The 25,543-nt window shown below is 52.1% G+C and overlaps 1 protein-coding gene across 1 annotated transcript; it reads right to left on the reverse strand.

Moving 5' to 3' along the window:
- Nucleotides 1-707: 707 nt before the first annotated feature.
- Nucleotides 708-24,063, reverse strand: LOC144144219 (uncharacterized). Its single transcript, XM_077675589.1, has 5 exons — nucleotides 23,926-24,063; nucleotides 18,882-19,274; nucleotides 12,602-12,958; nucleotides 1,771-1,947; nucleotides 708-755 (listed from the first exon to the last, which is right to left on the reverse strand). Exons 1-5 carry the CDS (start codon nucleotides 24,061-24,063, stop codon nucleotides 708-710), a joined length of 1,113 nt encoding a protein of 370 aa, XP_077531715.1.
- Nucleotides 24,064-25,543: the final 1,480 nt, after the last annotated feature.

A 25,543-nucleotide genomic window follows, 5' to 3' on the forward strand; every position in this document is an offset into this window, starting at 1 on the left:
CGCGCAGCAAAAAAATCAGAACGACGTGGGAGACTAGGACAGGCGCTTTTACAGGAATCGTCGAGCTACGAATGTGACCTAACTAAGGGGTATGAGCTAAAGTTGGTGTTCTGTGGTACGAGCACGAACTAGGTTGGCGCTCATACCATAAGCACCAACCTATGGGCGCTCTTTAGTATGGTACCATACCATAGAGCACTACCATCATATGGTATAGCGCTCTATAGGCGATAAGGTATAGCGCAATATAGAGCGCTATATGGCGCTACCATAGAGCGCTACCATGCTACCATCTATGGTATGGTATGGTACTTAACATATGGTACCATATGGTATGAGCTATCTGGTGATAAATAATCGCTAAAGAAAGCGCCTGCCCTAATCTCGCCACATCCTTCGTCTGCTGCGGTTAAGGGAGGTTTACCTCACCCTCACGCTGGCGGCCAGTGCCTGGTCCTCCCGTTCCAGAGGACGTGTGGGGGCCCGTGTGGCAGCGCGAGGAAGGCACCGCGCCGGTCGCCACAATAAACTGGGGCCCCGTCGACGGGCAGCAGAGCCGCGCTGAAGTTGATATTCAGCGGCGAGCTCAAGCCGCTTTCCGAGCTCCTGGACCTCCGGTCGACCATCGTGGCGACGTCCGATGGTGACGTGTCCGTCCGCAGGTCGACGACAGCGTCTCCGCTGGGGCACCGCCGCGATGTGCGTCGTCAGGCGCAGCCACGGCTGCACGCCGACATCTTCAGGGCGTCGCGAGCCTGCGGGAGACAGAATGTAGCTCCAATAGCACTCAGCACTGTTCCTCACGACACTACTCACGTACCCATCTGCTCCAGTTCAGACAAAAAAGTGTCCACTATATGCCAGGAAAATATATGAAACTTTTAGGATAATTTACGGCTCGTTCCAGTGTCAACGCTTCAGAGAAGGCCCTCGTGAGCATCTTGTCCAGTAGTTGATGATGTTGATGACTTTCACGTGGCCTGTGAGGTTCGCCGTAGTAAAGGAGTCCGGGTCAAAATAACGGGCACCGAAATCTCGACACACGGACGTTATCGCTTTTCGCCGCCGTTAGGAAAGCGGCCGCTGCGGCCGGGATCGAACCCACGTCCTCAAGCTCAGCAGCACAACTCCTTAGCCACTGGGCCGGGTTCTTATCGAATAGTTGTGTTTGCACTAATATTTTGCGTCTTTCTCGGCCAGACATAATATACACACAGTAATCTTGGAATTAATGGGAGTTCGAATAAAACGAGTTCCCTGAAACGAGGGCTTACGGCAGATTTATCGCGAAGCCCTCGTTCGTATAATTGCACACTAGCTTGCTATATGGTATGGGGCTCAGGCTATAGCCTTGCCGACACGCGCTTCGCTGGCGCTCAAGCGCATGCGCACAGACAACCCAACCGCCGTTGATAAGGCGGAGACGACGCGGCCGTTTCACCCTCGCCTAGTCACGTGGTACGGTAGTGGCGAGGCTCCAAGCAAGCGGTAAGAGAAAAAGGCGTGGCGCCGGCGGCTGAAGGTCATTGCGACACGATGAATATGAAAGATGTAGCGTAGTAAAGCTGTCGTTCTAAAATATCGCTATTAGCTTACTTTGCCCCTGAAGAGGTGGCTGAAAGCGCCGTAGGGAACGCAGGTGCGCCGTGCGATCCAGTTCAGGGAGGGCGACGGTGAAGAGCACGTTTGCTGCAGGCAGCCATGCGCGCCGCGTGCTCATATCTTCTTCACCACAGGCCACCCTCCCTCCCGTGCGTGGTTGGCGCGCACATCGACGATGGATGTGGCCTGCTTTGATGGTGGCACACCAGAGGGCGCCGATCTGGGGTGGGCAGCGGGGTGGCCGCTGTCGGTGAGGCACGCCATGCGGTTGGCGTAGCCGCGGGAGGCCAGGAGGCGATGAACAGAACCCCATTTCTTCTGGCCTGGCCCTGGTGCCGTCAGGACCTGCACTCGCACACGTCCAGTGCAACGCTGAACCACGCTGGTTGAGCATCAAATGAGCCAGAACTGTCAGCCATATTCTACGGGAATAGTGGCGCCCAGCCACTTAAGGAAATCAGTAACATCGCTCACAGTTCGAACAGTATACGGGTGTTGTTTTAAAATTACGATCAGAATACAAGTGAACCAAGACGATTAACTTGCGATGTCAAAAATGGGCTTCCTCGATTGTCAGTCCGGGAGCGTCCGCGGACTGCCCGAGACGTGTTACGGTGCTCGATCTTCCCATGTATTCGTATGGGACCTCCGGTGCGAATGCAGGCTTCGGACTCCCCGCGGACCATACAGGACTGGTAAATCGAGGAGACGCAAAGTTATAACCCCCGTTAGGCGCGAAACTTCGATTCCCGTCCGACCCACATCTCGTCAAGGTAAGAATAAATGCACTCATCTCGCTTTACGGGAGCGCATGGAGTACAGCTCCTCGTGAGAGGCTTTAGCGAGATGCCTCCTGTCGCGTCAGCCATTCCTTGGCAATATACGAGAACTACGCGTGTCATATCTTGCTACGACGGTTTTCGCGGTCTATGATGACTCAGCAACGCGGAGGATCATTGGCTAACCTCGAAAGCCAAGGAAGCGCTTACTGGAGTTCGGCGTCTCTTCCTCTTGGACCCCAGGTAGACCTTTACGGTCTTGACGATCGAGGAGCGCTTCGGGGATGCGTCGGCAACGAGGAACACTCGAACACTGAGCGTGGCGCGTGCCTATTCGTCGTCTTGGGCTCGCGAGGGCCACGGGCCAGCACAGGTAGGAAACGCCCAGATGAATTATTCGGAGCAGGTTTGTGCCATTCTGGCACTTACTCGCGCACTATGATGATTATTTCTGTAGCTTATCGTTTTTATGAGGTAATAATTTCTGTTGATCTTCTGTCAGAATTTTGAGCTTTCTGTTTTGATGATAATGGCGATGATGATGATTACCATTCCTTGGGTGAACCTGGTGCATACCCACTAGTGCAATTGGCCAGAGGCTGTCATGCTCCAGTGAAAGCCGGTCGTCGAGAGAGAGAGAGAGAGAGAGAGAGAGAGAGAGAGAGAGAGAGAGAGAGAGAGAGAGAGAGAGAGAGAGAGAGAGAGAGAGAGATAATGTTTCCCATAAAGCCAGAAGGGGAATGTGAGATTAGCCTGGCCTTCTTTTCAGTCGTCCGCCAGGAGTAGGAGTTCTTGACCCCTGGCGGCTTCTCCAGCTTCTTGGATCAGTAGTTGCTGTAGTAGTTCTTCGGAGATGAGCAGCGCCGTCTCCTGTTGCTCCTAATTAAAGATGTTTATTCTTTGTGTGTCTTCTGGATTTTCTGTGCATGCCCATATTATGTGGTTAAGGTCTGCCCTTTGGGCGCATGTTTTGCAAAGATCGCTGACTGTCCCGGGGTAGTAGTAGCTATACAGAAGTGGGTTGGCGAAAGTTCCTGTCTGTATTTGTCGCCAAGCGGAGGCCTTGGGATCTATTCAGATTGTCGTGTGCCTCTGCATATTTTTTACTGCTGCATCTATAGTGGTACAAGATTTCTGAGAGAGAGAGAGAGAGAGAGAGAGAGAGAGAGAGAGAGAGAGAGAGAGAGAGAGAGAGAGAGAGAGAGAGAGAGAGAGAGAGAGAGAGAAGGCTCTTTATTAGAAAAGAAGGCCGAGATGTTTGCCGGAATTGCGACACCGACATGCTACTCGGCGGGGGAAGGAGGAGGGGGAAAGAAAAGGCCCCATAGATTACAGGGCAGAAGAAAGAGGAAGAAAGAGAAGAAATAAAAGAAGACAGAAAAATAACAAGAAAATGACACTCAGTTTGTGAGTAGTAAGATTACAAAGTCTGTCTTCTAAACTCTAAATCACTGCAGTGACGCCAATCTCGTCCAGATAGTCGAACAACGCCTCCAGTACTTTGCGTTGAGCTGGTGGAGATGGCCATGGACCAAGAAGTACTTTCAAGGTCATTGGTCCTGGGCTGAGGCGCTCTAGTTTCTGCGCAAGACTGCATCTTGCGTGCATGTATGCAGAGCATTCCAGCAGCAAATGCTTCACGGTTTCCGGTGACCCGCAGTTGTCGCAGTAAGGGTTTGTGGTGACACCAAGTCGAAAAAGGTATGCCTTCGTAAGCGCTGCGTTGAGACGAAGTCGGTGATATAATGTCTCTAATCGGCGCGGAAGTACCTCTGGCAGCCTCATCCTGAGCTCAGGGTCTATGTAGCGTAGGAAGGCATGGTGGTGATCTGGAAGGGACCAGAGTCTATACGTTGTGAGTGGGTCTCTGCCATCCGCTCTTTCATATGGCAATGCGTCCGCAGGGGGTTAGGGGGCCCGGTACACTAGATCTCGAGCAGCCTCATTGCTACTGGATTGCCAGGCATTCTGGAGTGCGCTGCAGTCTATATTAACGCGATTTTGGCTTCGGGGTCTCGTTTTAATTGATTGATTGATTGGGGGGGTTTAACGCGCCGACGCAACGCAGGCGATGAGGCGCGCCGTAGTGGAGGGCTCCGGATTAATTTTGACCACCTGGGGATCTTTAACGTGCGCCGAAATCTCGTACACACGGGCGTTTTTGCTTTTCGCCTCCATCAGAAAAGCGGGGTCTCGTTTTATGTCTCTAATATGTTTGTATGCAGTTGTCCAAATGTAGCCACATGAGAAGTTTAGGATTGGTGTTTTCGAGTTGCTAATTATTCTCTTTGCCTCTCCAGTCGCCATGGTGAGGGCTATTGCCGCCTCCTCTCCGATCTGCGAGTATTTGGTCATAATTAACCGAGCAAGCTGTCACAATAGATCCCGGATTGTCCTCGACTACACATATCATAGATTTTCTTTTAGGTCCTTGTTGTAGGGCCGTATCTGGGTAGAGGGTGCCGTATAGTTTACCGTATTTGTTGTGGAGAGCCTCCGCTCTCTCGTGTCTTCTTTCTTGGTTGTAAGTTGGGTGCATGCTCCTTGGTATGCTGGCTATGATGAACGTTTCTCTGATTCTTGTGTCCATTTCTTGTTTGGGTCCCTCCTGCTGTGCTCTTGTTCTGATCTTTAGTTTGTCTAGGATGTCTCTGCCTGTTTTGCTCCTTGAGAGTCTTTCGTGCTGTGCTAGTTGTTGTGCTTCGATTATCTCATCCAGCGTGTTGTGCAGTCCAAGGGCCTCCAGTTTCTCATTTGAGGACCTGATCTGTATTCCTATGGCCCTTTTGTACGCTCTTTTAATTAGGTTGTTTACCTAGGTCTTTTCTTCTGTTTTCAGTGTGAGGAATTTGTGTATGTAATTCTTGATGTTATGTATGCTTGTATTAGTCTTATTATATTGCCTTGTTTGATGCCGTGGTGTCCATTGGTTACCCTGGATATGAGTCTGATGGTCTGGTTTACGTTTCTCTCCAGGGCGTTGACCGCTTTGGTGTTTTAACCGTTTTCTTGTATTCTGAGGCCTAATATTTTTATAGCGTTTACCTTCGGAATGGGTCTGTTCTGTAGGATGAGCGTGATCATCTCATGTTCCCTTGGCGTTTCTTTGGTAGATTTTCGGTACTTCTTAACCAGTAGTTCTGATTTATCGGGGGAGCATTCCAAACCTTGTTTATGGCTTCTTGTCATGTGTTATGTATGTTCCCATCGCTGCCTCCTGCCATCCATAATGTGAGGTCATTCGCACATATGGTGTGGTTGAGGTTCTCAATTCTATTAAGTTCCTGAGAAAGGCCTATCACCGCCATGTTGAAAAGAAAAGGTGACAACACCGAGCCTTGCGGTGTTCCTCTATTAATCATGTCGAATTTCTTCGATTAGATTTCTTCAATCTTTATAATTGTTCCTGCAAAAATTTGCGACGTTGTTGAAGGCCTTTTCTCCGAGTCCGAGTTTATCGATGGAATTTAGTATCGCCTCGTTGCTGACCCTCTCGAATACTTTGGTGATGCCGAGTCCTAAAAGGGCTCTCGTGTCCAAGATATATGTTCCTTCTCCATCTATGATTGCTTGTTTTAGTTGTAGGAGAGGTTTTCTCTAAAGCCAATCATCGTGTCAGTTTAAAAGTCATTTGACTCCATGTGTTTGTTCAGTCTGCTAAGGATTATGTGCTCGAGGAGCTTTCAGAGGCATGATGGGAGCGAGATTGGCCTAAGGATATTAATATGCAACTTTTTTCCAGGTTTGGGAATCATTAGCATGTTGGCTGTCTTTCATGTTTCCGAGAGTTGGCCCTCGTTCCAAACTTGATTGAAGTATTTGGTGAGTCTTCTATGGAGGCGTCGTTCATATTTCTTATGATCTTATTCGTGGTGCCATCCGGTCCCGGCCCCGATTTCGGCTTGAGTTCCTGGATGGCCGCCCTGACCTCGCTCTCCGAAATTTGTCTCGAGCATGTGGTTCGACGCGCCTTGGTATTTTCCGTCGTGACTTTTGAGTTGATGCGTTCCTCCAAAATATTTCTATCGGATGTCTTTGATTAGGTCCTCTTCTGTGCCTTCGTATCGGTGAATAATCTTCTTTAGGTTTTCTCCTTGGGCCGTTTTGCTGCCTTATGGATTAATTAGGTGCCTGAGGATGTTGCAGGTTTTTGCTAAGCTCATCTGCTAGTCCATTGTGTTGCACATGTCGTACCAGTTTTGTCTCGACAGTTTGTTTGCGTGTTCTTCTATTCACTTGTTTATCATTGCTATTTTCTTTCTGAGGGTTCCGTTGTGTTTTGGGGAGCCCAGTCTTTTGTGTAGGCTGTTCTTTGCCTCCCAGTTGTGTATGAGTCGAGAGTCTGATTGCTGCAGGTCAGCTTCTTGTGGTATTGTTTTCGGGGCTGTCCCAGCATCCTCTTGTAGTTGTTTCATCCATTCATGGATATCCTTTATTTCAACGCAGTATTCTCCTTCTGCCTCTTTTCTTGCGTATCTATCCTCTCCGAATTTATCCCATTCCGTTATGCGGATTTCTTTGTCTTTTCGTTTTTGAGGAGGCCCTGTTTCCAATGTAATTTGTACAATGTACTGGTCGCCTCCGAGATTTTCGTGTAGGTTAGTCCAGCCGAATTTCTCTCTCAAGTTTTTGGTGAACGTTAGGTAGGGTGTCGTATCTTTGCTCACGCTGTTGCCTGTTTTTGTCGGAAAACTCGAGTCAGTTTGGAGAGTGAGGCCGTGGTTTTGGGCGTCCGTCCATAAGGTACGGCCCCTTTTGGTCCCTCGGTCGTATCCCCATTCCGCGTGGTGAGCATTGAAATCTCGTACTATGATCAAGGGATATTTGTCTGAAATCTTCGTGACTCTCTTCAGTAAGTTAGTGAACCCATTCTTTTCTTTTGGGCTACTGTAGAGGTTAAGTACGAAGAGGCTGCTGTGTTTTTCCTTTCTTCCAGGTATAATTTCGATGAACGCGTGTTCAATAGTTTCTATTCCGGTGTCGTGTTGAAGGGTTGAGATATTTATTCTAACCAGCGTCGTGACCGTTTCCTTCCCGTGCTTCTTGATCCCGTTCAGTGGTCCGAAAGTTTTGTAAAAGGTCATTTTCGCTATCCCTCCGGTTTTCTGTAGGCATATTATGTATGGTCTGTTTTCCACGTCTTTGTTGTTTAGGAAGAGTTCCACGTTGCCTCTCTTGCTTTTGTACCCCCTGCAGTTCCATTGCCAGATGATGTACTTGTTTTTACCAGCCATGGCGTTAATTCTCTTTCTGGTTTCTCATCGATTCTATCATTGACTCTCTAGCGTACGGTTTCTTAGTCTTTAGGGGGCCTATTAGACCTCCTATACCTTCTTGAGTTCTAGCGTTTTCTAGTGCACTTCGCCGTACGTGGGGATTGCTAACGTGTTTATCTATTGACGCGTCGAGTCTATCGTAGAGCTTTGCGCATTGCGCTTCAATTTTTTGATCTAGTTCTTCGCTGCATTGTTTGAACTTCTCGGCCAAGTATTCTTCGGTGTCGTGCAGTGACTGTGGCTGACTGTTTGTCATCTCGTCTTCGTGTGGTACGGCCGTTCTCTTTGCTGGGGGAGATTTATTATCCGTGCCACTTGGGGCTGCTGTTGCTTTGTCATTTTGGGTTACATCCATATTCGTTTCTTCGTTCCCTTGCGAGTCTTTTGCCTCCAGTTTGTAATTTCTTCTTTAGGTTGTCGGTTATCTTCAAGTACAATTTGTAGCATCTTTCTGATTTTGGCTATCTGGCCGGCTATTTTCTTCGGCTGTGGAGTGTAGTTTGTGTGCCTGTGTGCCGCACTGGGATCTCGACGGCGTTTGCCCAGCTCACCATAGCTTGTACTGAAATATCGCTGAGTGCTCTATAAGATTGCTTTAGCTTCAGACATAACCTAAGTATAACTTTCGTCCCCCTACCCTTTTAGGCGCCTATAGCATGTTTTATTCTTGTTCAGTCTGACGAGGAAAAAGCCCCTCCCCCAAACCAGTTACCGAGCTGCGACGAGCGCCACCAGGGGCGTGTTTCACGGGAAGTCGAAGGAAATAACAAGGGGCGCTTCTTTTAAGTGCGAATGCACTTCTTAAGCGACCCTGAACCTGCGTCCACCGGCGATGTCCGCGCTCGTGCGAATGCTCGTGCCTGGCCGCTGACATGGCACATACCCACGTGGGGGATTGGCCAGGAATCTCCTCGTCTTCCTTGGCAACGGGGGGAGATGGGCGCGCGCTGCCTGGCCGCTGACATGGCACATACCCACGTGGGGGATTGGCCAAGAATCAGGCGTGAGAAGGGCTAATGCATCCGCTTAAAGGAGTACTGACACGAAATTTCAAAGCTGAGATCCGCTCTAGCAATCAAGTACAACGACAACACAAATAGGTGTCTGTGAATAAATGCATCTTTCTTTCTTTGTAGTTGTGTGTGTGTGTGTGATCTCTCTTTCGCGAACATTACCGAACCGCGCAAATTCAACTCGTGCATTCGCACTTTCACATTCTTCCCCTCGGGGAAATGCGGGGAATTTTTTAGACCTTGAGACGTGGTCTGCGAGGACTTCCTGTGAGGCCCTGTCCCGCAGTCACGTCATGGACCGTAATCGCGTCCGCACGTGGCGACAACTCGCCTCTCCCCTATTCAAGGGACCCTGCAACACGTATTTCCACTTTTTTTCTGAAAATCTTAAACGCTTGCAGAACGTATTGAATCAACACATTCATAACTTAGATTAGGTGGTCCTAAAGTGTCTCAGACAGAAATGACTGCTTTGCGCCAATCAGATAACTTGCAAACTTGCTCAAAAATGTTTATCTCTTTCCCGATTTTAGCGTTTTTCGACCGCTCCGATTAGGTCATTACAGCGATGTAGTGGGTATTGGACGGCTTTCCTTCAGTGACAGCCATGAACGCATTCGGCAGCCACTTTAAAAAGAAACTCACGAAAACAAAGCAGAAACGAAAGGCGTGTCTAAGGTGACGAGCCAATCACGCAGTGCCGCTCCGTGCTGGCGATAACTATAGCTTTCGCAGTGCTTCCAGACGCGAAGGAAAGAGTGGCAGCGTTTATCGAAAGTGTTGCAGAGTTCCTTTAACTGTCGAGTTGAACCGTCTCGACCTCTGCCCTGAGGCGTAGGTCTCGCTGCCATGTTATTGCTTGTCCTACAAATAATCGATGTCATAATAATAATAATAATAATAATAATAATAATAATAATAATAATAATAATAATAATAATAATAATATTCTTTTCCTTCATCATCATCATCATTATTATCATCCTCATCATCGTCATCAGCCTATCTACACCCACATCAGGGCAAAGGCCTCTCCCATGGATCTTCAATTATACCGCTCCTGTGCTAACTTCGACCAATTTATCCCCGCAAACTTTTTGATCTCATCTTCCCATCAAACTTTCTGCCGCCCCCCGCCACGCTCGCCTTCTCTAGGGATCCACTCTGTTACCAATAATGACCCATGGTTATCTTGCCTTCGCATTACATGCACTGCACACGCCCATTTCTTCTTAAATTCTACTAATATGTCCTTAACACGCGTTTGTTCCCTGATCAATTCCGCTCTCTTCTTGTCCCTTAACGTTACACCTATCATCTTCCGTTCCATTACTCGCTGAGTTGTGCTCAATTTAAGTTAAACCTTTTTAGTGAGCCTCCAAGTTTTTCCCTCGTAGGTGACTACCGGTAAGATGCAGCTGTTATACACTTTCTTCTTCAGGGACAATGGTAGGCTGCCATTCATTATCTGAGAATGCCTGCCGAATTCATTCCGCTCCATTCTCATCCTCCTAATTATCTCTGCCTCATGGTTGGAATCCGGGGTCACTACTTGGCCTAAGATATATTCGCTTACCACTCCCACTGCCTCGCCACCTATCTCAATCCGCTGTGCTCTCCCGAGGTTATTAAGCATTACTTTAGTTTTCTGCATCTTAAATTTTAGGCCCACGGTTCTGCTCTGTTTGTCCAGTGCGGTAATCATGTTTTGCAATTTGTCCCCCGAGTTACTCAGCAACGCAACACCATCAGCAAATCTGATGTTACTAAGGTATCCTCCATTAACCCTTATGCCCACCCGTCCCCAATCCAATGTTCTGAATACCTTTTGTAAACATGCTGTGAGTAACATTGGTGAGATGGTGTCCCCTTGTCTGACGCCCTTCCTTATAGGTATTTTACTGCTTTCCTTATGGAGGCGGACGATGGTAGCTGTGGACCCATTGTAGATATCCCTTAGTATTCTTACGTAATGCTCGTCTACACCCTGATTCCGCAATGCCTCTATAATCTCTATGCAGAAGATTAATTGTACGTGCAATAAAATGCCCGTGATGTCTCCGTGCGTAGCGGACTCGCCGCAGTCGGCGCTTGTGCCTTGCGCGGCATGTTTGCTGATAGCGGATGACTACAGGTCAGGGAACACTAGTGTGAATTCCACAGGCACAGACACTGAATGGTGCAAGATTTTGCTGCGTATCTCTTTATTTTTCGCGTCGAATTATACCTAAAATGCGGTAAGGGCACTATCTCGCTCAGCCTTATTCTTCCAACGGGGCGCCCATGAAGTTGCCGTTTACCACGTTGTCACTTTCGTAACGGACGCTTGAGGCTGCTGTCGCACATCAAAACCCAGCTTCTTCCGCGGAAGTGTCATCAGCAGAACCTGCATTTTGAACCCACGCAACCAACCACGCGTTGATGAAAACTTGCACAGCAACGGATGCGGTCAGTACTCTTGTCCAACGAACATCAGGCCAACCCGTGAAAACTTGTTGAGGTAATCACCACCGACGTTTACAGCCGACGTTTACAGCCCCTGCCTCTGCATAGGAGATTATTCACCTACGCGGAACCTTATCTACCTAGTTATCTGTCTATCTTCCTGCACACCCCTTAATTTCCACCCGAGCCTTGTTTCACGCGGACTCGCCTCGGGCTGTACAGTACATAATCTGACACCGCTTTTCCTAGCTCACATCTGTGCCACATTTTGTCCCAGGGTACGCGCTTCTGTGCGGCGACTGGGGTAATTAAATTCAAGAGGTCGTATTAATGTTTACGCGTTATGTACAGGAGCCGCCAAAAGTAATTAGAACACGGTCTCGTAAATTTGCTAGAATTTCTTCTTCCAGAAACTGCCTGGCTGCGTTGGTGGGAATTTAGAGGAGTCCTCCCTGATATAAAAGGATTCCTGTAAACCGGTAATGGCTGTCATAAAGCCAGTAAAACAAATATTGTGTGATATTAACAAATCGTTGTTCCAGTTACTTATGCCGGAATTTGTACGTGTAACGTGTCAAGCACGTTAGATGTCTTGTCCAAGCTGCTCAAAAGAAAGAAAAATGTGGTTAGAAGGCAGAAAACTTCTCACCTCACTTTGTCACCAAACGGCGAAACCTCCCGTCCTGTCGCAGACGCAGCGGAGCTTTCGCCACCTTTCGTCCATCATGGCTTGCTTGGGTGCCAGCGAGTCTGTGTAGGCGGTATTCATTGAAGAGTTTAGCTGTCAATTTATTCGCTTGGCAACACTGGAAACGGCCACGAACATGACCGAAGCGCCACGGACATGGCGCGGCTTGTGCCACTGCGCCCGCACGCCGAAAAAAAAAACACCGGCGTGCGTCTGCCCCGTTTCAACCCCACCCATTCTCAACGGTGGTGTCAACAGGGACGTTAGTAATCGAACTCAACACCCGCCGTGGTGGCTCAGTGGCTAAGGCGTTGCGCTGCTGAGCACGAGGTCGCGGGTTCGATTCCCGGCCGCGGCGGCCGCTTTTCTGATGGAGGCGAGAAGCAAAAATGCCCGTGTGTGCGAGATTTCGGCGCACGTTAAAGATCCCCAGGTGGTCAAAATTAATCCGGAGCCCTCCACTACGGCGCGCCTCATCGCCTGCGTTGGGTCGGCGCGTTAAACCCCAACAATCAGTAATCGAACTCAAATTGGAGTCGAGGCATTACTTCGCGTTCGATGGGGTAGAGTTTGAAACGTCCAACCCATATCATGTGCTTAGCACGGACAAGTACCGCCATCCCGCGAAGCCCGTCGTAACAAGTGACGGCGCACTCACATGGTTGCCTGCACGCGTGCCGCGCTAGTGAATACAAGCTATACGCACCAAACGGATCACCCGGCAGCGCGATGACGTCGACGTGCAGGATAAGATGGCCCATTCCAGCCACCTTAATTATCCAGGCCGCGTTATCCGACCTCCGACTGGCTGGCGCTGGCCTCCCAGCAGAACAGCCCGTTGCCCACGTAAGCGGTGCCGCAGACGCAGAAGCCCGCGTGGCACGTGGCGTGCAGACCGCACTGCGTGTGGCGGGTGCAGGGCGCCAACAGGCGACTGTCCGTCGGGTCTTGCACGGGGGGCTTGACGCTGCGCTTGGCTCTTCCCATCTGGAAAGGGCCCTGCAACTCGGGCAGCGGCTCCTCGACCGGCTCGCGCAGCCTGAACCGGCGCCGGGCGACCAGAAGACCGGTCGAGGAAAACACGGAGCAGGTCAGCAGCCCTCCCTGGCTTCGGCGCAGTCCCGTGATTCGCAGCGACCGGCCAGATCGGCTGACCTGGAGCAGAGAAAAATGACGTATGAAGAGTAGGGGCGACAGAGAAGCAGATATTAACAACGCTAAAGGGGAGAAGTGGAGGCTAGTTGGTACTTATTCATTTCGACTGCGCTGATTGGTTACATAAAAGGTGATAGGACGAAGAACAACTCAAGGGTGATGCCCAAGACGAGCGCAAACCTCTTTTGCTCAGATAAAGAACGCCCCAAAAGAGAAATTATCGAAGCTTACTACATTTGCACCGAAGCGGACGAATGCGACACCGCAGATTTTATTGGTACAGTTGAACCTCGTTATAACAAACACTGATATGGCGAATTATCGGCTATAGCGAATTAAATACAATCTTTGGTTGGTCACGCCTTATTTCAATGACACATTCTTTTATAACGAAAGTAAAACCGTCAGAGCCGCCCGCTATATCGGAAATAACGAAGAAATATTTGACCACGAGGCTGAGAAGCTACTTGAAACCCCTTCTCCCACCCGTAGTCCGAAACTGCAGGAAATGCAGTTTCGGACTACGGGAAATGCCAGGTGACTTCCTGTTAAGTTCGGGCTCCGCATGTAATTAATGAAGGCCGCCGGTGGCCCATGTATTGGCGTCGCCTCCGCTGGTGGCTACTTTCCCGTGTCCCTTTCATGTAGCCGCGCGGACGCCAAGTTCGGAGCCGCGGAGAGCTGTTGTGCCCGTCCTTTTGTGTGTCAAAGGATGGGGGCGATTAGCCTGAGTGCCTCTGTCGCGTCGAGGGTGGCAGGGTCATTCGGCATAACAGGCTGACGGGCGGCCAGATGATCGTATCTCTTAGTGTTGAAAGCGCGCGCGGTGTAAGTTTGAAAAATCTTCGACTCCGGCGGCGGGCGCTCTTCGTCGACGGGTCGTTCGCCTCGACGATGGTCGCCTCGGCTGGCAGCGTCTCTCCCCGTGGTCTGTTCAGGTGGCCGGCGGCGCCCCTTTAGTCTGGGAGGGAATTAGCAACCCTCATTGTCACGCCGCGAGCGCAGACGCCCGACGTCGTGGGAGGCGTCGCGCGGAGGGAGGTCAGCCGTGCGAGGACCGCTCCGGGCCCTCGGCTTGGCTGTTGTTTGTGCAGATGCCGCTCGCTGAACGTAATGGATGGTGCGTCCACTCCGCGCGGTCGGTGACTTTAGGCCGCAGATGTCCTGTATTTGCTGGTCGGGTGCAACAGCGTGCGTGGGAAACGCACTACGAGTGCATAAGAGAGAGGGTTGGGTCACGTGACCGCAGGTGGGGACATGTGTGTGATTGGCTGGTTGCTGTGGCCAATCAATGGTTTGTAATAATTGTGTTGAAAGGTTTTTCTCTCTTTCTTGTACGCCCCCTTCTTGGAGGCGGGGTTTTTCGTATCAAAACCGGAGTGTTTGGTTTTGTCGAGGGTCGGTCGAGAGGGGATCTAGTTTAGTATAGATCTCGGCCGAACAGGCTGCTGCTGTCAGAGTGACAATGTAACCGTCACTCTGACGTGATGTAAACTTGGAGTCATGTAAATAATGTAAATAAACCTAATATCCAGCAAGGAAGGCAGTCCTCATCCCTCACCCGCTCCAAGCATCGGTCGTCGGTCATCGGAGCGAGTCGAGATGGTCCTCTCGGCTCGCGCATCAAAAGAACATCCCTATTTCGTCTCCATCAGTTCGCCAAGAAGATGGAGAGGCGAAATTTAACTGGCGCAGTCGACAGGATGACCACGACCATCGGCTGGAGCTGGTGGGGCATTGCGGAGAGACTCCTTCAACGCAAGGTTCGGCTCCGACCAACGACGAGCCAGACTCCAAGCATTGACGGGGCGACACCTCAGCGGGAGGCCTCGTGAGTTCCGGCTCAGTGCGGCAGCAGCCGCGATTCAACGGCAACGGGGCGACACCTCAGCGGGAGGCCTCGGGGGCTTCGGCCCAGGGCGGCGTAGGCCGCGGTTCAACGGGGCGACACCTCAGCGGGAGGCCTCGTGGGCTCTGGCCCAGGGCGGCGTAAGCCGCGGTTCAACGGGGCGACACCTCAGCGGGAGGCCTCGGGGGCTTCGGCCCAGGGCGGCGTAAGCCGCGGTTCAACGGGGCGACACCTCAGCGGGAGGCCTCGGGGGCTTCGGCCCAGGGCGGCGTAAGCCGTGGTTCAACGGGGCGACACCTCAGCGGGAGGCCTCGTGGGCTCTGGCCCAGGGCGGCGTAAGCCGCGGTTCAACGAGGCGACACCTCAGCGGGAGGCCTCGGGGGCTTCGGCCCAGGGCGGCGTAAGCCGCGGTTCAACGGGGCGACACCTCAGCGGGCTCTGGCCCAAGGAGCACGGCCCCATCCCAGCGGCGAGAGCGGCGCATCGGGTCCACTAGCTGCTGCATCAGCGACACTGCGACCCGACCGAACCCGGAGCGAGCACAGGTGGGCCCTGATTTGTTTTCTCCGGGTTCACCATGGCCACTATGCTAACGGGATGTCGCGGCACCGACCGTAAGGTTAGTGCCATTGTGCTCGAGATTGAAGAGTTGAGAGCGGAGTTAGCTCTCAGGAATGCGCTGCACGCTTTAGAAAAAGCAAGGCTAGCGGGTAGCCGGGGCGCGGGTAGCCCGTCCGTGTGGACGGCTGAGGAGCTTAGCGCTCAATTAGCCCAAGGGAGAGCGGAGATCGCTTACGAAAAAGCCAAGCTCCGCAGGATTGGTGAACTCGAAGAGGACACCAATGTCTTCACAGTGTTCGTTCCCTCGTGGGCGCTTCGAGCGCCACGGGAGAAGGAGAGTGGTATTGTAGTGGAGGTGGCCGAAGCCACCCCAGTTGTTGAGCGACACCGTAGCATTCCCACTGCTGCCGATGAGATCGTGGAATCTCGCGCGGCAGATGTCTTAGCTGCCGAACTTCTTTCTGTGGAGGCGGACAATGAGCAGCCGTCTGTCGCCGAGGCAGCACAAGGGGCATGCAAGGGCAGCGGAACGGCGCGCCCAATTGTTGAGCTTCCGTGCGCAAAGCATGAAAGTGCAGGCGGCCCGCGGCGTCTTGCGCGTAGGGCAATTCAGACGGGCCCAAGAACGCGGAACGCGGGGGCAGGTGTGGCGGCGCAGGTGCGACATCGTCGTACGCGTTACCGCCGGGTAGGGTGTTCCTTTTCTCCTGGGAGCAGAGGACACCGCGAGCCAAACCAGGGTTCGTGTAGAATCAGCTGGTGGCGCACAACACGGAATCAGCTTCCGTGCGACGGTCGGTGTGTGCCGCCGCGGAAAGGGGCGTTGGCGCTGAATAGTGTGCAGTGCGAGACAGGGACGGTTGAGTGTTGTTTGCCGCACACTTAGTGGTTAGCGTTTTGCGTTTTTTTTTCTGCTGTTTTTTTTTGTGTAGGGTTCGCTCCGACGAGCGTTATTCTTAGTTGTCCCTGTACTGTAGTTCTCCCCCTTGTTGTTAGTTTTTTTTTTTTTGTGCATGTGTTGGTTGTGTTCAGCTGTCGTAAGGCGTGTGATTTACGAGTAACGCAGCTTGGCGGGTTTAACTGTCTTCTTGAGGACTATAGCCGCTGTTACAGCACGGTAGGGAGTTTACGTCTGGGTACAATGGCGAGTGCCTGTCTTTATTTGCGCTTGTTGGCATGTGGTCATGGTGGGCCATGGAATGTGCAAGTAGGGCCCACTTGTGGCGCTTGTGTGCGAACTAGTGTTTGAAGTACTGAAAAATGAACTTTCAGTACATCGAATGTGGACAGCAGGTGAACCGCAACAGGGACGAACAATCTGTGTCGCATCCCGAAAGAACCGGCGTCCGCGAGTGCGTGAAGAGAACTTTCTTTTAACGTTTTGTTATTGGTACAGGAGTAGCCTCGTTTGGTACGTTTGGGTTTGTTCGGGTGTTTTTTTTTTTCTTTCCTTAGATTGAAAGAATGTTCCTGCATGCGCTTAACGTCTAAGAATGGATGGTGTCATTCATTCAGTTGTCAAGTTTGAATATGTATACACTTCGTGGGGTTTGTTGCCTTTAATGGTAGAGGGTGCCGCGAGTTTGTTCTAACGGGCCTTTTAGCTGAGCGCTTTCGTTTATTGTTTGATGTTGCGCAAGCCATGGCTAGGCCAAGGCACTGAGTATGCCGTGTTGTATCCGTTTTTAGTGCAGTTGGCCGGCGCTTTGTGCTGGTTGGGTTGGTGTGTAGCGGGTTAATTTTTTTTATTGTTGTATTGCATTGTATTTTGTAGTGTACCCGCGTAACGGCTTGAGCGCGTTTCGTTTAGTTCTTGCTCTGCAGTAAGACATAACGTGCAGTGAGAGTTAATGTTGTACGTACAGCTAGTGTACGGACAACATTCTTAGTGCGGAGGTGTTAAGTTCGGGCTCCGCATGTAATTAATGAAGGCCGCCGGTGGCCCATGTATTGGCGTCGCCTCCGCTGGTGGCTACTTTCCCGTGTCCCTTTCATGTAGCCGCGCGGACGCCAAGTTCGGAGCCGCGGAGAGCTGTTGTGCCCGTCCTTTTGTGTGTCAAAGGATGGGGGCGATTAGCCTGAGTGCCTCTGTCGCGTCGAGGGTGGCAGGGTCATTCGGCATAACAGGCTGACGGGCGGCCAGATGATCGTATCTCTTAGTGTTGAAAGCGCGCGCGGTGTAAGTTTGAAAAATCTTCGACTCCGGCGGCGGGCGCTCTTCGTCGACGGGTCGTTCGCCTCGACGATGGTCGCCTCGGCTGGCAGCGTCTCTCCCCGTGGTCTGTTCAGGTGGCCGGCGGCGCCCCTTTAGTCTGGGAGGGAATTAGCAACCCTCATTGTCACGCCGCGAGCGCAGACGCCCGACGTCGTGGGAGGCGTCGCGCGGAGGGAGGTCAGCCGTGCGAGGACCGCTCCGGGCCCTCGGCTTGGCTGTTGTTTGTGCAGATGCCGCTCGCTGAACGTAATGGATGGTGCGTCCACTCCGCGCGGTCGGTGACTTTAGGCCGCAGATGTCCTGTATTTGCTGGTCGGGTGCAACAGCGTGCGTGGGAAACGCACTACGAGTGCATAAGAGAGAGGGTTGGGTCACGTGACCGCAGGTGGGGACATGTGTGTGATTGGCTGGTTGCTGTGGCCAATCAATGGTTTGTAATAATTGTGTTGAAAGGTTTTTCTCTCTTTCTTGTACGCCCCCTTCTTGGAGGCGGGGTTTTTCGTATCAAAACCGGAGTGTTTGGTTTTGTCGAGGGTCGGTCGAGAGGGGATCTAGTTTAGTATAGATCTCGGCCGAACAGGCTGCTGCTGTCAGAGTGACAATGTAACCGTCACTCTGACGTGATGTAAACTTGGAGTCATGTAAATAATGTAAATAAACCTAATATCCAGCAAGGAAGGCAGTCCTCATCCCTCACCCGCTCCAAGCATCGGTCGTCGGTCATCGGAGCGAGTCGAGATGGTCCTCTCGGCTCGCGCATCAAAAGAACATCCCTATTTCGTCTCCATCAGTTCGCCAAGAAGATGGAGAGGCGAAATTTAACTCTTCCCTCCCGTCTTTCTCCGCTCCTTCTACCATTTTGGGCTCAAACTTCCATCTAACTGTTGAATTGAATTGAATTGCTTTATTTCTATAAGAAGTACATAATTTTATGGTGGATTTGTCGGGAAAAAGTCGCTCTAGACAGCTTGACAGGACCTAAAATCCATTGACAGAGGCAGCAGCAGGGGTGGAACGAGAAAGAAAAGAAAAACAAAGAAAGAATCCTTCTCGATTAAAAAAAGAAAAGAAAAAGAACAGAGGAAAAGAAGAGGGACCACCTCAAAGAACAAGAACAACAAGAACAACAACAACAACAACAACAACAACACTAACAACAACTACAATAACAACTACAAAAAAGAAAAGAAAAGGAAAAGAAACCGGCGCTAGAGATGTACAATTCAAGACATCTACTAATCTCTCTCTCTCTCTCGATCTCTCGAAATGAAAGCACAGATGGCGCTGGGCGGCCTCACCCTCATGTTGGTGGCCAGCGGCTGGTCGTCCCAGTCCCAGATGAAGTGCAGCGACTCGAGCGGCAGCGTGAGGAAGTGCTCGAGGTTGATGGTGACCTGGTCGCCGCGGAACACGGGCCCCAGGTCGACGGGCAGCAGGGCCACCCGGAAGCTGATGTTGCCCAGGGAGGCCACGCTGGCGTCCCAGCTGTTCGGCTCCAGGTCGGAGTCGGTGATGGGCGAGATGCGCAGCTCGCCGGCGCCCAGGGCCACGTTCCACGGCGCCGTGTCTGCGCGCAGCTCGACGACGGCGTCGCCTCGAGACCGGTCCAGGGCGCGGTACCGCCGACGCCAGGTGACGCGTCCCGCGTTGCCGGCGCTGCTGCGTAACCACAGGGTCAGCGTGTCGCCAACCTGCAGCAGCACCGGCGTCATTATGGTTGGAAAGCTGACCTTGAATGACCCCGACCGGGGGATCATCCGGAATTTTGATTGGGGGGGAGGGTTGAAATCCTTCTGTGGGGAGTTTCGGGGGATGGGGTTGTATAAATCTCTGGGTGGGGTGGTCGTGGTTGTGGAATCCTTTTTGGAGGGGTGTGGAAGTCCTCCTGGGAGGTGTTATGGGGTGTTTAAATCCCTGACCCCGGCGTCGACAGGAACGGCACAAAAACCCTAAGGAGGCCAGAAGCGAACCAAAGCATGCCAGTCGTGAATAAAGGTGATTATAGTGATTACGAAGGTTAATAAATGATTGATCAGTAATTGAATACTAAGGTGAATTAAGGTATGTTAAGAGGGATTAAGGACGGCTAAATAGAGTGGCTGCTGTGTCGACGGGTGGACGTGTACATACAAGGTAGCCGTCACAATATAGTCCCCGCACTTTCACCTTCAAAGCATAGAGAAAAAAACCGGGCCATCTCCACTAACGTGAAATCCGGGGAGGGGCGAAGCATGCAGTGCACAAGTGTATTCTTGGCCATACGGGATTTGCGACGTGTAGCCTCCAACTCGTCTCTCTCAAGAGACATTCCTAACCTACTGGACACGTACCCCTGCCCTCTCCGACTGTCGTGTATCCGGCGTAATACTATCACCGCTCATATTGCGGAGGATAGTGCCTGTCACCCTTCGTCGGTTCCACGGCCCCTGCCCTTGCTGACAACTGAGCCACATGAACAATTTCTCCAACTTATGGAAGATCTCTATCGCGCCACAGCACGAGCTCACGCTCCTCACCGACTGGACTGCACCTACCAGACTGGGCAATAGTGTATCCAGAGACACGTGCCCGGATCTCACGTTTGGGCGAAACGTCTCTCAAGCCACGTGGGAAAACACCGGGGAATACCTAGGTAGTGACCACGCAGTTATAGTTACCGCTGTCGAAGGGGAGGAATACCGAGTACATACTGGTGTAGCCCGAATCGTAGACTGGACGAAGTTCCGGGAGCATCGGGCGATCCAGTCTACCTCAGAAATCGAGAACATTAATGATTGGGTTTCATCAATTCGAAAAGATATTAAATCGGTAACGCAAGAAATCAAGACTACGGTTCAGACTCCATGTGTTGACCCCAAGTTGTTACACATGTGGGAGGCCCGCCGGAGCCTCATCAAGAGGTGGAAGCGGCAACGCCACAACAAGAAACTTAAAAAGAGAATAGCCGCACTCTCTGAGCAGGCCTCAAAATACGCAGCGGAGCTCTGCAATCAAAACTGGCTCCAGCTCTGCGACGGGCTGCGGGGGACCCTCAGCGCATCCAAAACCTGGAAACTGCTGAGATACCTCATTGATCCTGCGAAAGGCAAAAGCGTGACTTCCAAGATAATTCAGACCATTATACACAAGTTCAAGGGATCGCAAGAGGATCTGCTCGGTAAACTGCAGCAGAAATACCTGCCCACGCACCCCCCTTACGCGGCCCCTGATTACACGGGACATCCAAACCCGCAACTGGATGCGCCCATTACCACGTCTGAAGTGAAAGCAGCGCTTCATAAAATCCGCCGAAATACCGCGCCAGGTCAGGACCAAATCACAAACAAAGCTTTGGCCAACCTCGATGAAGCCTCTATCGCATCCCTTACGCGCTACTACAATGGCTGCTGGGAGCGCGGAACTATACCAGTCGAATGGAAATCCGCCGAGGTCCGCTTAATACCTAAACCAAACAAGGACCCCGGCATCGAAAACCTACGGCCGATATCGCTCACGTCGTGTATCGGGAAGCTGCTCGAACACGTCGTGCACAACCGGTTGCAAAACTTCCTCGAAGACACGAAGCAGTTGCCACCAACCATGTACGGGTTCCGACAGCATCTATCGACGCAAGATGTATTGCTTCAACTGAAGGAGGACATTATAGATCGCGCCAACAGACACACACCTAAAGCCATCCTAGCGCTTGATTTAAAAGGGGCCTTTGACAACGTCACTCACGAAGCCATACTGACTAATCTCAATGAACTCGGATGTGGAACCCGCACGTACACTTACGTCAGGGACTTTCTCTCTGGACGCCAAGCCACCCTCAAGATTGGAGACTTTCAAACAAAACCCATTCGCACCGGCGGACGCGGCACGCCCCAAGGAGCGGTCTTGTCGCCCCTCCTTTTCAATATTGCCCTCATCGGCCTGCCTGCAAAACTGGCGTCAATCCCCGACTTACACCATGGTCTTTACGCCGACGATATCACGGTGTGGACCGGTGTAGGCTCGGTCGGGGAGATGCAGGACCGCATCCAAATGGCGGCTGATACGGTGAACAAGTATGCCAAGAATTGTGGACTCTCGTGCGCCCCAGAAAAATCGGAACTGCTCCTAATGCGCCGTAAAGGCGGTAGGCGAGCAGATGCACCTTCAATGCACATCATGCTGGACGGTGCCACCGTCACCCCGTCTCCGCAAATCAAAATTCTAGGCATGATTTTCCAAGCAGATTGCGCAAACACAACGATGATAAGGAATTTGGAAAGCACGAGTAGACAGATTGCTCACATGCTTCGTCGGATCACGGTCAAAGGAAGAGGCATGAAGGAGGCTGACACACTTCGACTTGTCCAGGCATTTGTCGTCTCAAGGTTCACCTATGTTACGCCCTATGCTCTACTAACGAAGACTGAGAAGAACAAGTTGGATACGCTCTTGCGAAAGGTGTACAAACAAGCGCTGGGTTTGCCATCCTACACCTCCAACGAGTGTCTCCTCAAGCTTGGGCTTCACAACACTGTGGACGAGCTGATTGAGGGCCACCTGCTCAGTCAGCGCTACCGGCTATCAAGGACGGATGCGGGCAGGGCCATTCTACTGAGACTGGGCATGAACATCCCTGATCGCCCTCTAGAATCGACGGAAAATATCCCTGGTGAACTACGCCGTAACATCACAGTGGCCCCCTTGCCAAGAAACATGCACCCGCAGTTCCACGAGGGACGGAGAGAGGCGCGAGTTAGAGCCCTGGAGAAAAAATATGGTTCCAACGAAAATGTTTTTTACACGGACGCCGCAGATTATGCAAGACGCGGAGTCATGGTGGCGACCGTAACGAAGATAGACAGCCACGTCACGAGCCTCACTCTCACGAAAGTAACGACGCTACAGGCCGAAGAGGTAGCTATAGCACTGGCGATAACGCAAACACCTGCGGAAGTAGTCATCACGGACTCTCAGTCAGCGTGTAGGAGCTACCTTCAAGGCCGCATCTCACACACCGCAATGAAGATCTTAAGCCAGAACCCTCCAAAGAAAAGGGTATTGGTTGTCTGGACACCCGCTCACACTTCTCTCCGTGGCAATGTCTTTGCCCACGAGACTGCTCGAGGTCTGACCAGCCGAGCGCCGCGAGAGAGTTGGCTAGAGACGGCCATCCCCTTGACTTCATTCCAGGAGGTGACGCAGTACTACAGGCTAGCCCGGCTAACGCTTCCCCCTGCACACCCCTCTCTCAGCAAGAAAGAGGAGCGCTACTGGCGTCTCCTGCAAACAAACACCTTTCCCCATCCTACCAAGCTGCACTTTATCTGGCCTACGCAATACCACCCGCAGTGTCAATTCTGCAAAGCTCCCACATGGTGTGGGAGTGCCAGCTCAACCCCTCAGTTTCCGCGATTTCTAACCCCTCGGTTGAGCAGTGGGAAGGAGAACTGGCCAGCTCGAGCGCCGAAGAACAGCTTCGGCTGATTCACCGGGCTGAGACGGCTGGACGCTCCAACGGGGTCCTGGACTGAGGAAACCAACCACTTGGCTCTTTTTCTTTAATAAAGTTTACTCTCTCTCTCTTCCCAGTGGGCTCGCTCGCTGGGAGGAGGTCCTGCTGCGTAGACTTCGAGTTGGGGTGGCCCTCTCTACTGCGGTAACCCGCGCGTGAGCACCGCGATACCATGCCCCGTTTAGCAACAACTGCCCCTTCTGTACGGCTCCTGCCGAAGACGCCGACACCAACCACCTGCTATGGACGCGCCCTTCACTGAGTGCAGCGAGATCCCGACATCTTCGCGGCACAGGCCTGCACCCTGGGAGACCCCCCGATCTTCAGCGATGGCTGTCGGGGCCCCACCACCGCTGTCTTCTGGACTTCCTCCGGTAAACGGGTGCCAACTTGTACCTGTAGGACCTTATGCCAAAGGGCATACTATCGCAATTAAAAAAAAGTGTATTCTTGGCGCCTTGGCATTTTTGCCCACGGAGATGAAACCATTGGGGGGTAGAGGTATACAGTCTCGCTGTTAATGCCCCGTGTCTTTGAAGCGTGAAGCGTTCTGGCGCGAGGCGTTGGAAAACGAATGTCCCGGTGTGTCTTTTTAGTACGCGTTTTTGCCCACGGAGATCACACGTTCTAGCGCGAGGCGTTGGAGGCCGATTGTCCATGGTGTTTTAGTACCGTGACTACATGAGGTCACGACATTGACGACGACAGGAGACGCTGACAGCCCGAGCCCCTACAACGTTTCAGCGAGGGACTTTCCAGGGCTCGATCTAACGTCGATACACGGCGGGTGCCTGCCCTAGTTTTGTATCTTGAAAGTTTTACGACCTTGTAAAGTTTGGTTGTAGGCGGCTCACCTGACGGCGGAAGAAGCAGGTACCGCTGACAGCGTCCCACTCGTCGCAGGGCACGCCCGAGAGGAGCGCTCTGTCTTCGTCGTCAGGCAAGGCCGCGGCGACCCACACGGCGACCGCTGGCAGCCATGCGAGCCGCATGCCCGCTGCTTCATCCCTGCCTCCTTATTTGTCGGCCACGATGATGATGATCGCCAAATTTCTTGTTTACCACGTATCAAATCGGAAAGATTGTCCAGGGCTCATTAAGGGTACCCATTAGAAAATGTCGTCGTAGAAAACGAATGGTGGCATTGGCAACCAAAAAAAAAAAAAAAAACCACTAGCCAAAACGCTTATGTGACTACAAAATTGGCGTACCTGTAATAATGCAAAAGGCAACACAGTATACCTATTAGTCGATCTTTGGGAAAGAGCTCTGGCCAGCTCCGACTTCAATGATGAGCCCTTGCTGGTGTTGAGGGTTGTTGAGGCTGCCAAAGCTCAGGGGGTCTTAAACTCCGCGAGGACTCCTCCCCGTTGCTTTTCGCAATAAACACGTTTACTCTGTCTATTTTACTCAACGATTCTTGTCATGAAAACCTTACAATGCTGTGATAAGCCGTTGGGGAAAATGGCTGACGATTACGACACTCCCAAATGCAAAATTGAGCGTTGCGCGAGCTGCAGTCTTCTCGGTGACGCCGCATAGCTGCGGCGTGTCAGGAAGTGATCGCGACATCCGCGAACGCACGACGGCTCACGCCACTCTGCCGTTATCTCGCAAGTGTCGCCGCTGCATAGAACGGGCCTATTCGATTCAGCCTGCACCTCTTGAACCAGTTCACAGCGGTGTAAAGCGGTGTAGACCTGCGGTGTAGACCTGCACTTTTTTCGTCTGCTTCTACACCACCTTGGAAGGGAGTGCAGGAAAAGCCATGGACTCATCCCGCACCCGTCGGCCCCGCCGGTGAATCGAACGGCGCGGTTCAGGTGCCCAGGGATTTAAACACACACCCCTAACACCCCCCGACACCCCCCCAGAGGGACTTCGACACCCCCAAAAAAGATTCCACAACCACAACCACCCTGCCTAGGGATTTATACAACCCCCCCAAACATCCCACCGACACCCCCCAAAATCGAAATTCTGCATAAATCCCTGCAGGTGCCGCGAGATGCACTGAAACGAACGGTGAAGTGCCGCACCGCATGAACTGGTTCACGTGGTGCAGGTGAAACGAATAGACCCAACGTGTCACGCGGACTCGGCACACCGCCCTCCCCCTCGCACTTTCGCATGCGTACTTTCATCTTACGCTTTCCTGCTCGCTCTGTCTCCTCTATCTTCGTCGTCCCCATCGTTCGCTCGGCTACATCGAGGGATGACGGCGACGCGAAACCACAGGAGCGGGCGCTTAAAGGCCAACTGCAGTCAAATTCAACCCGGCCAAATTTATTTTTAATGCGTTGTATGTACCCCCAAATCAGCTGGGACACGAGTGGTAGCCCCGTGAAACGCCTCGTTAATCAGTCAGGAGCGTTTAAAAAAGCTCCGCAGCAGACCACGCTGCACCTGCCGGCGGATCGCGTAAACAGCCTCGAAGCGCCTGTGACGTTCCAGCCGACGGGGGCTTCTTCC

Source organism: Haemaphysalis longicornis, unplaced genomic scaffold, assembly GCF_048455015.1.
Source record: "Haemaphysalis longicornis isolate Haplotype H1 unplaced genomic scaffold, Haemaphysalis longicornis Haplotype H1 scaffold_67, whole genome shotgun sequence".
NCBI classification, from domain to species: Eukaryota; Metazoa; Arthropoda; class Arachnida; order Ixodida; family Ixodidae; genus Haemaphysalis; species Haemaphysalis longicornis.

Coding starts and splice junctions, on each gene's coding strand:
- LOC144144219 (XM_077675589.1), bottom strand. CDS start 24,063: ATGCGGCTCGCATGGCTGCCAGCGGTCGCCGTGTGGGTCGCCGCGGCC. Junction 19,275..23,925: donor CCTGCTTCTTCCGCCGTCAG/GTGAGCCGCCTA, acceptor GTGCTGCTGCAG/GTTGGCGACACGCTGACCCT. Junction 12,959..18,881: donor CGCTGGCCACCAACATGAGG/GTGAGGCCGCCC, acceptor TCTCTGCTCCAG/GTCAGCCGATCTGGCCGGTC.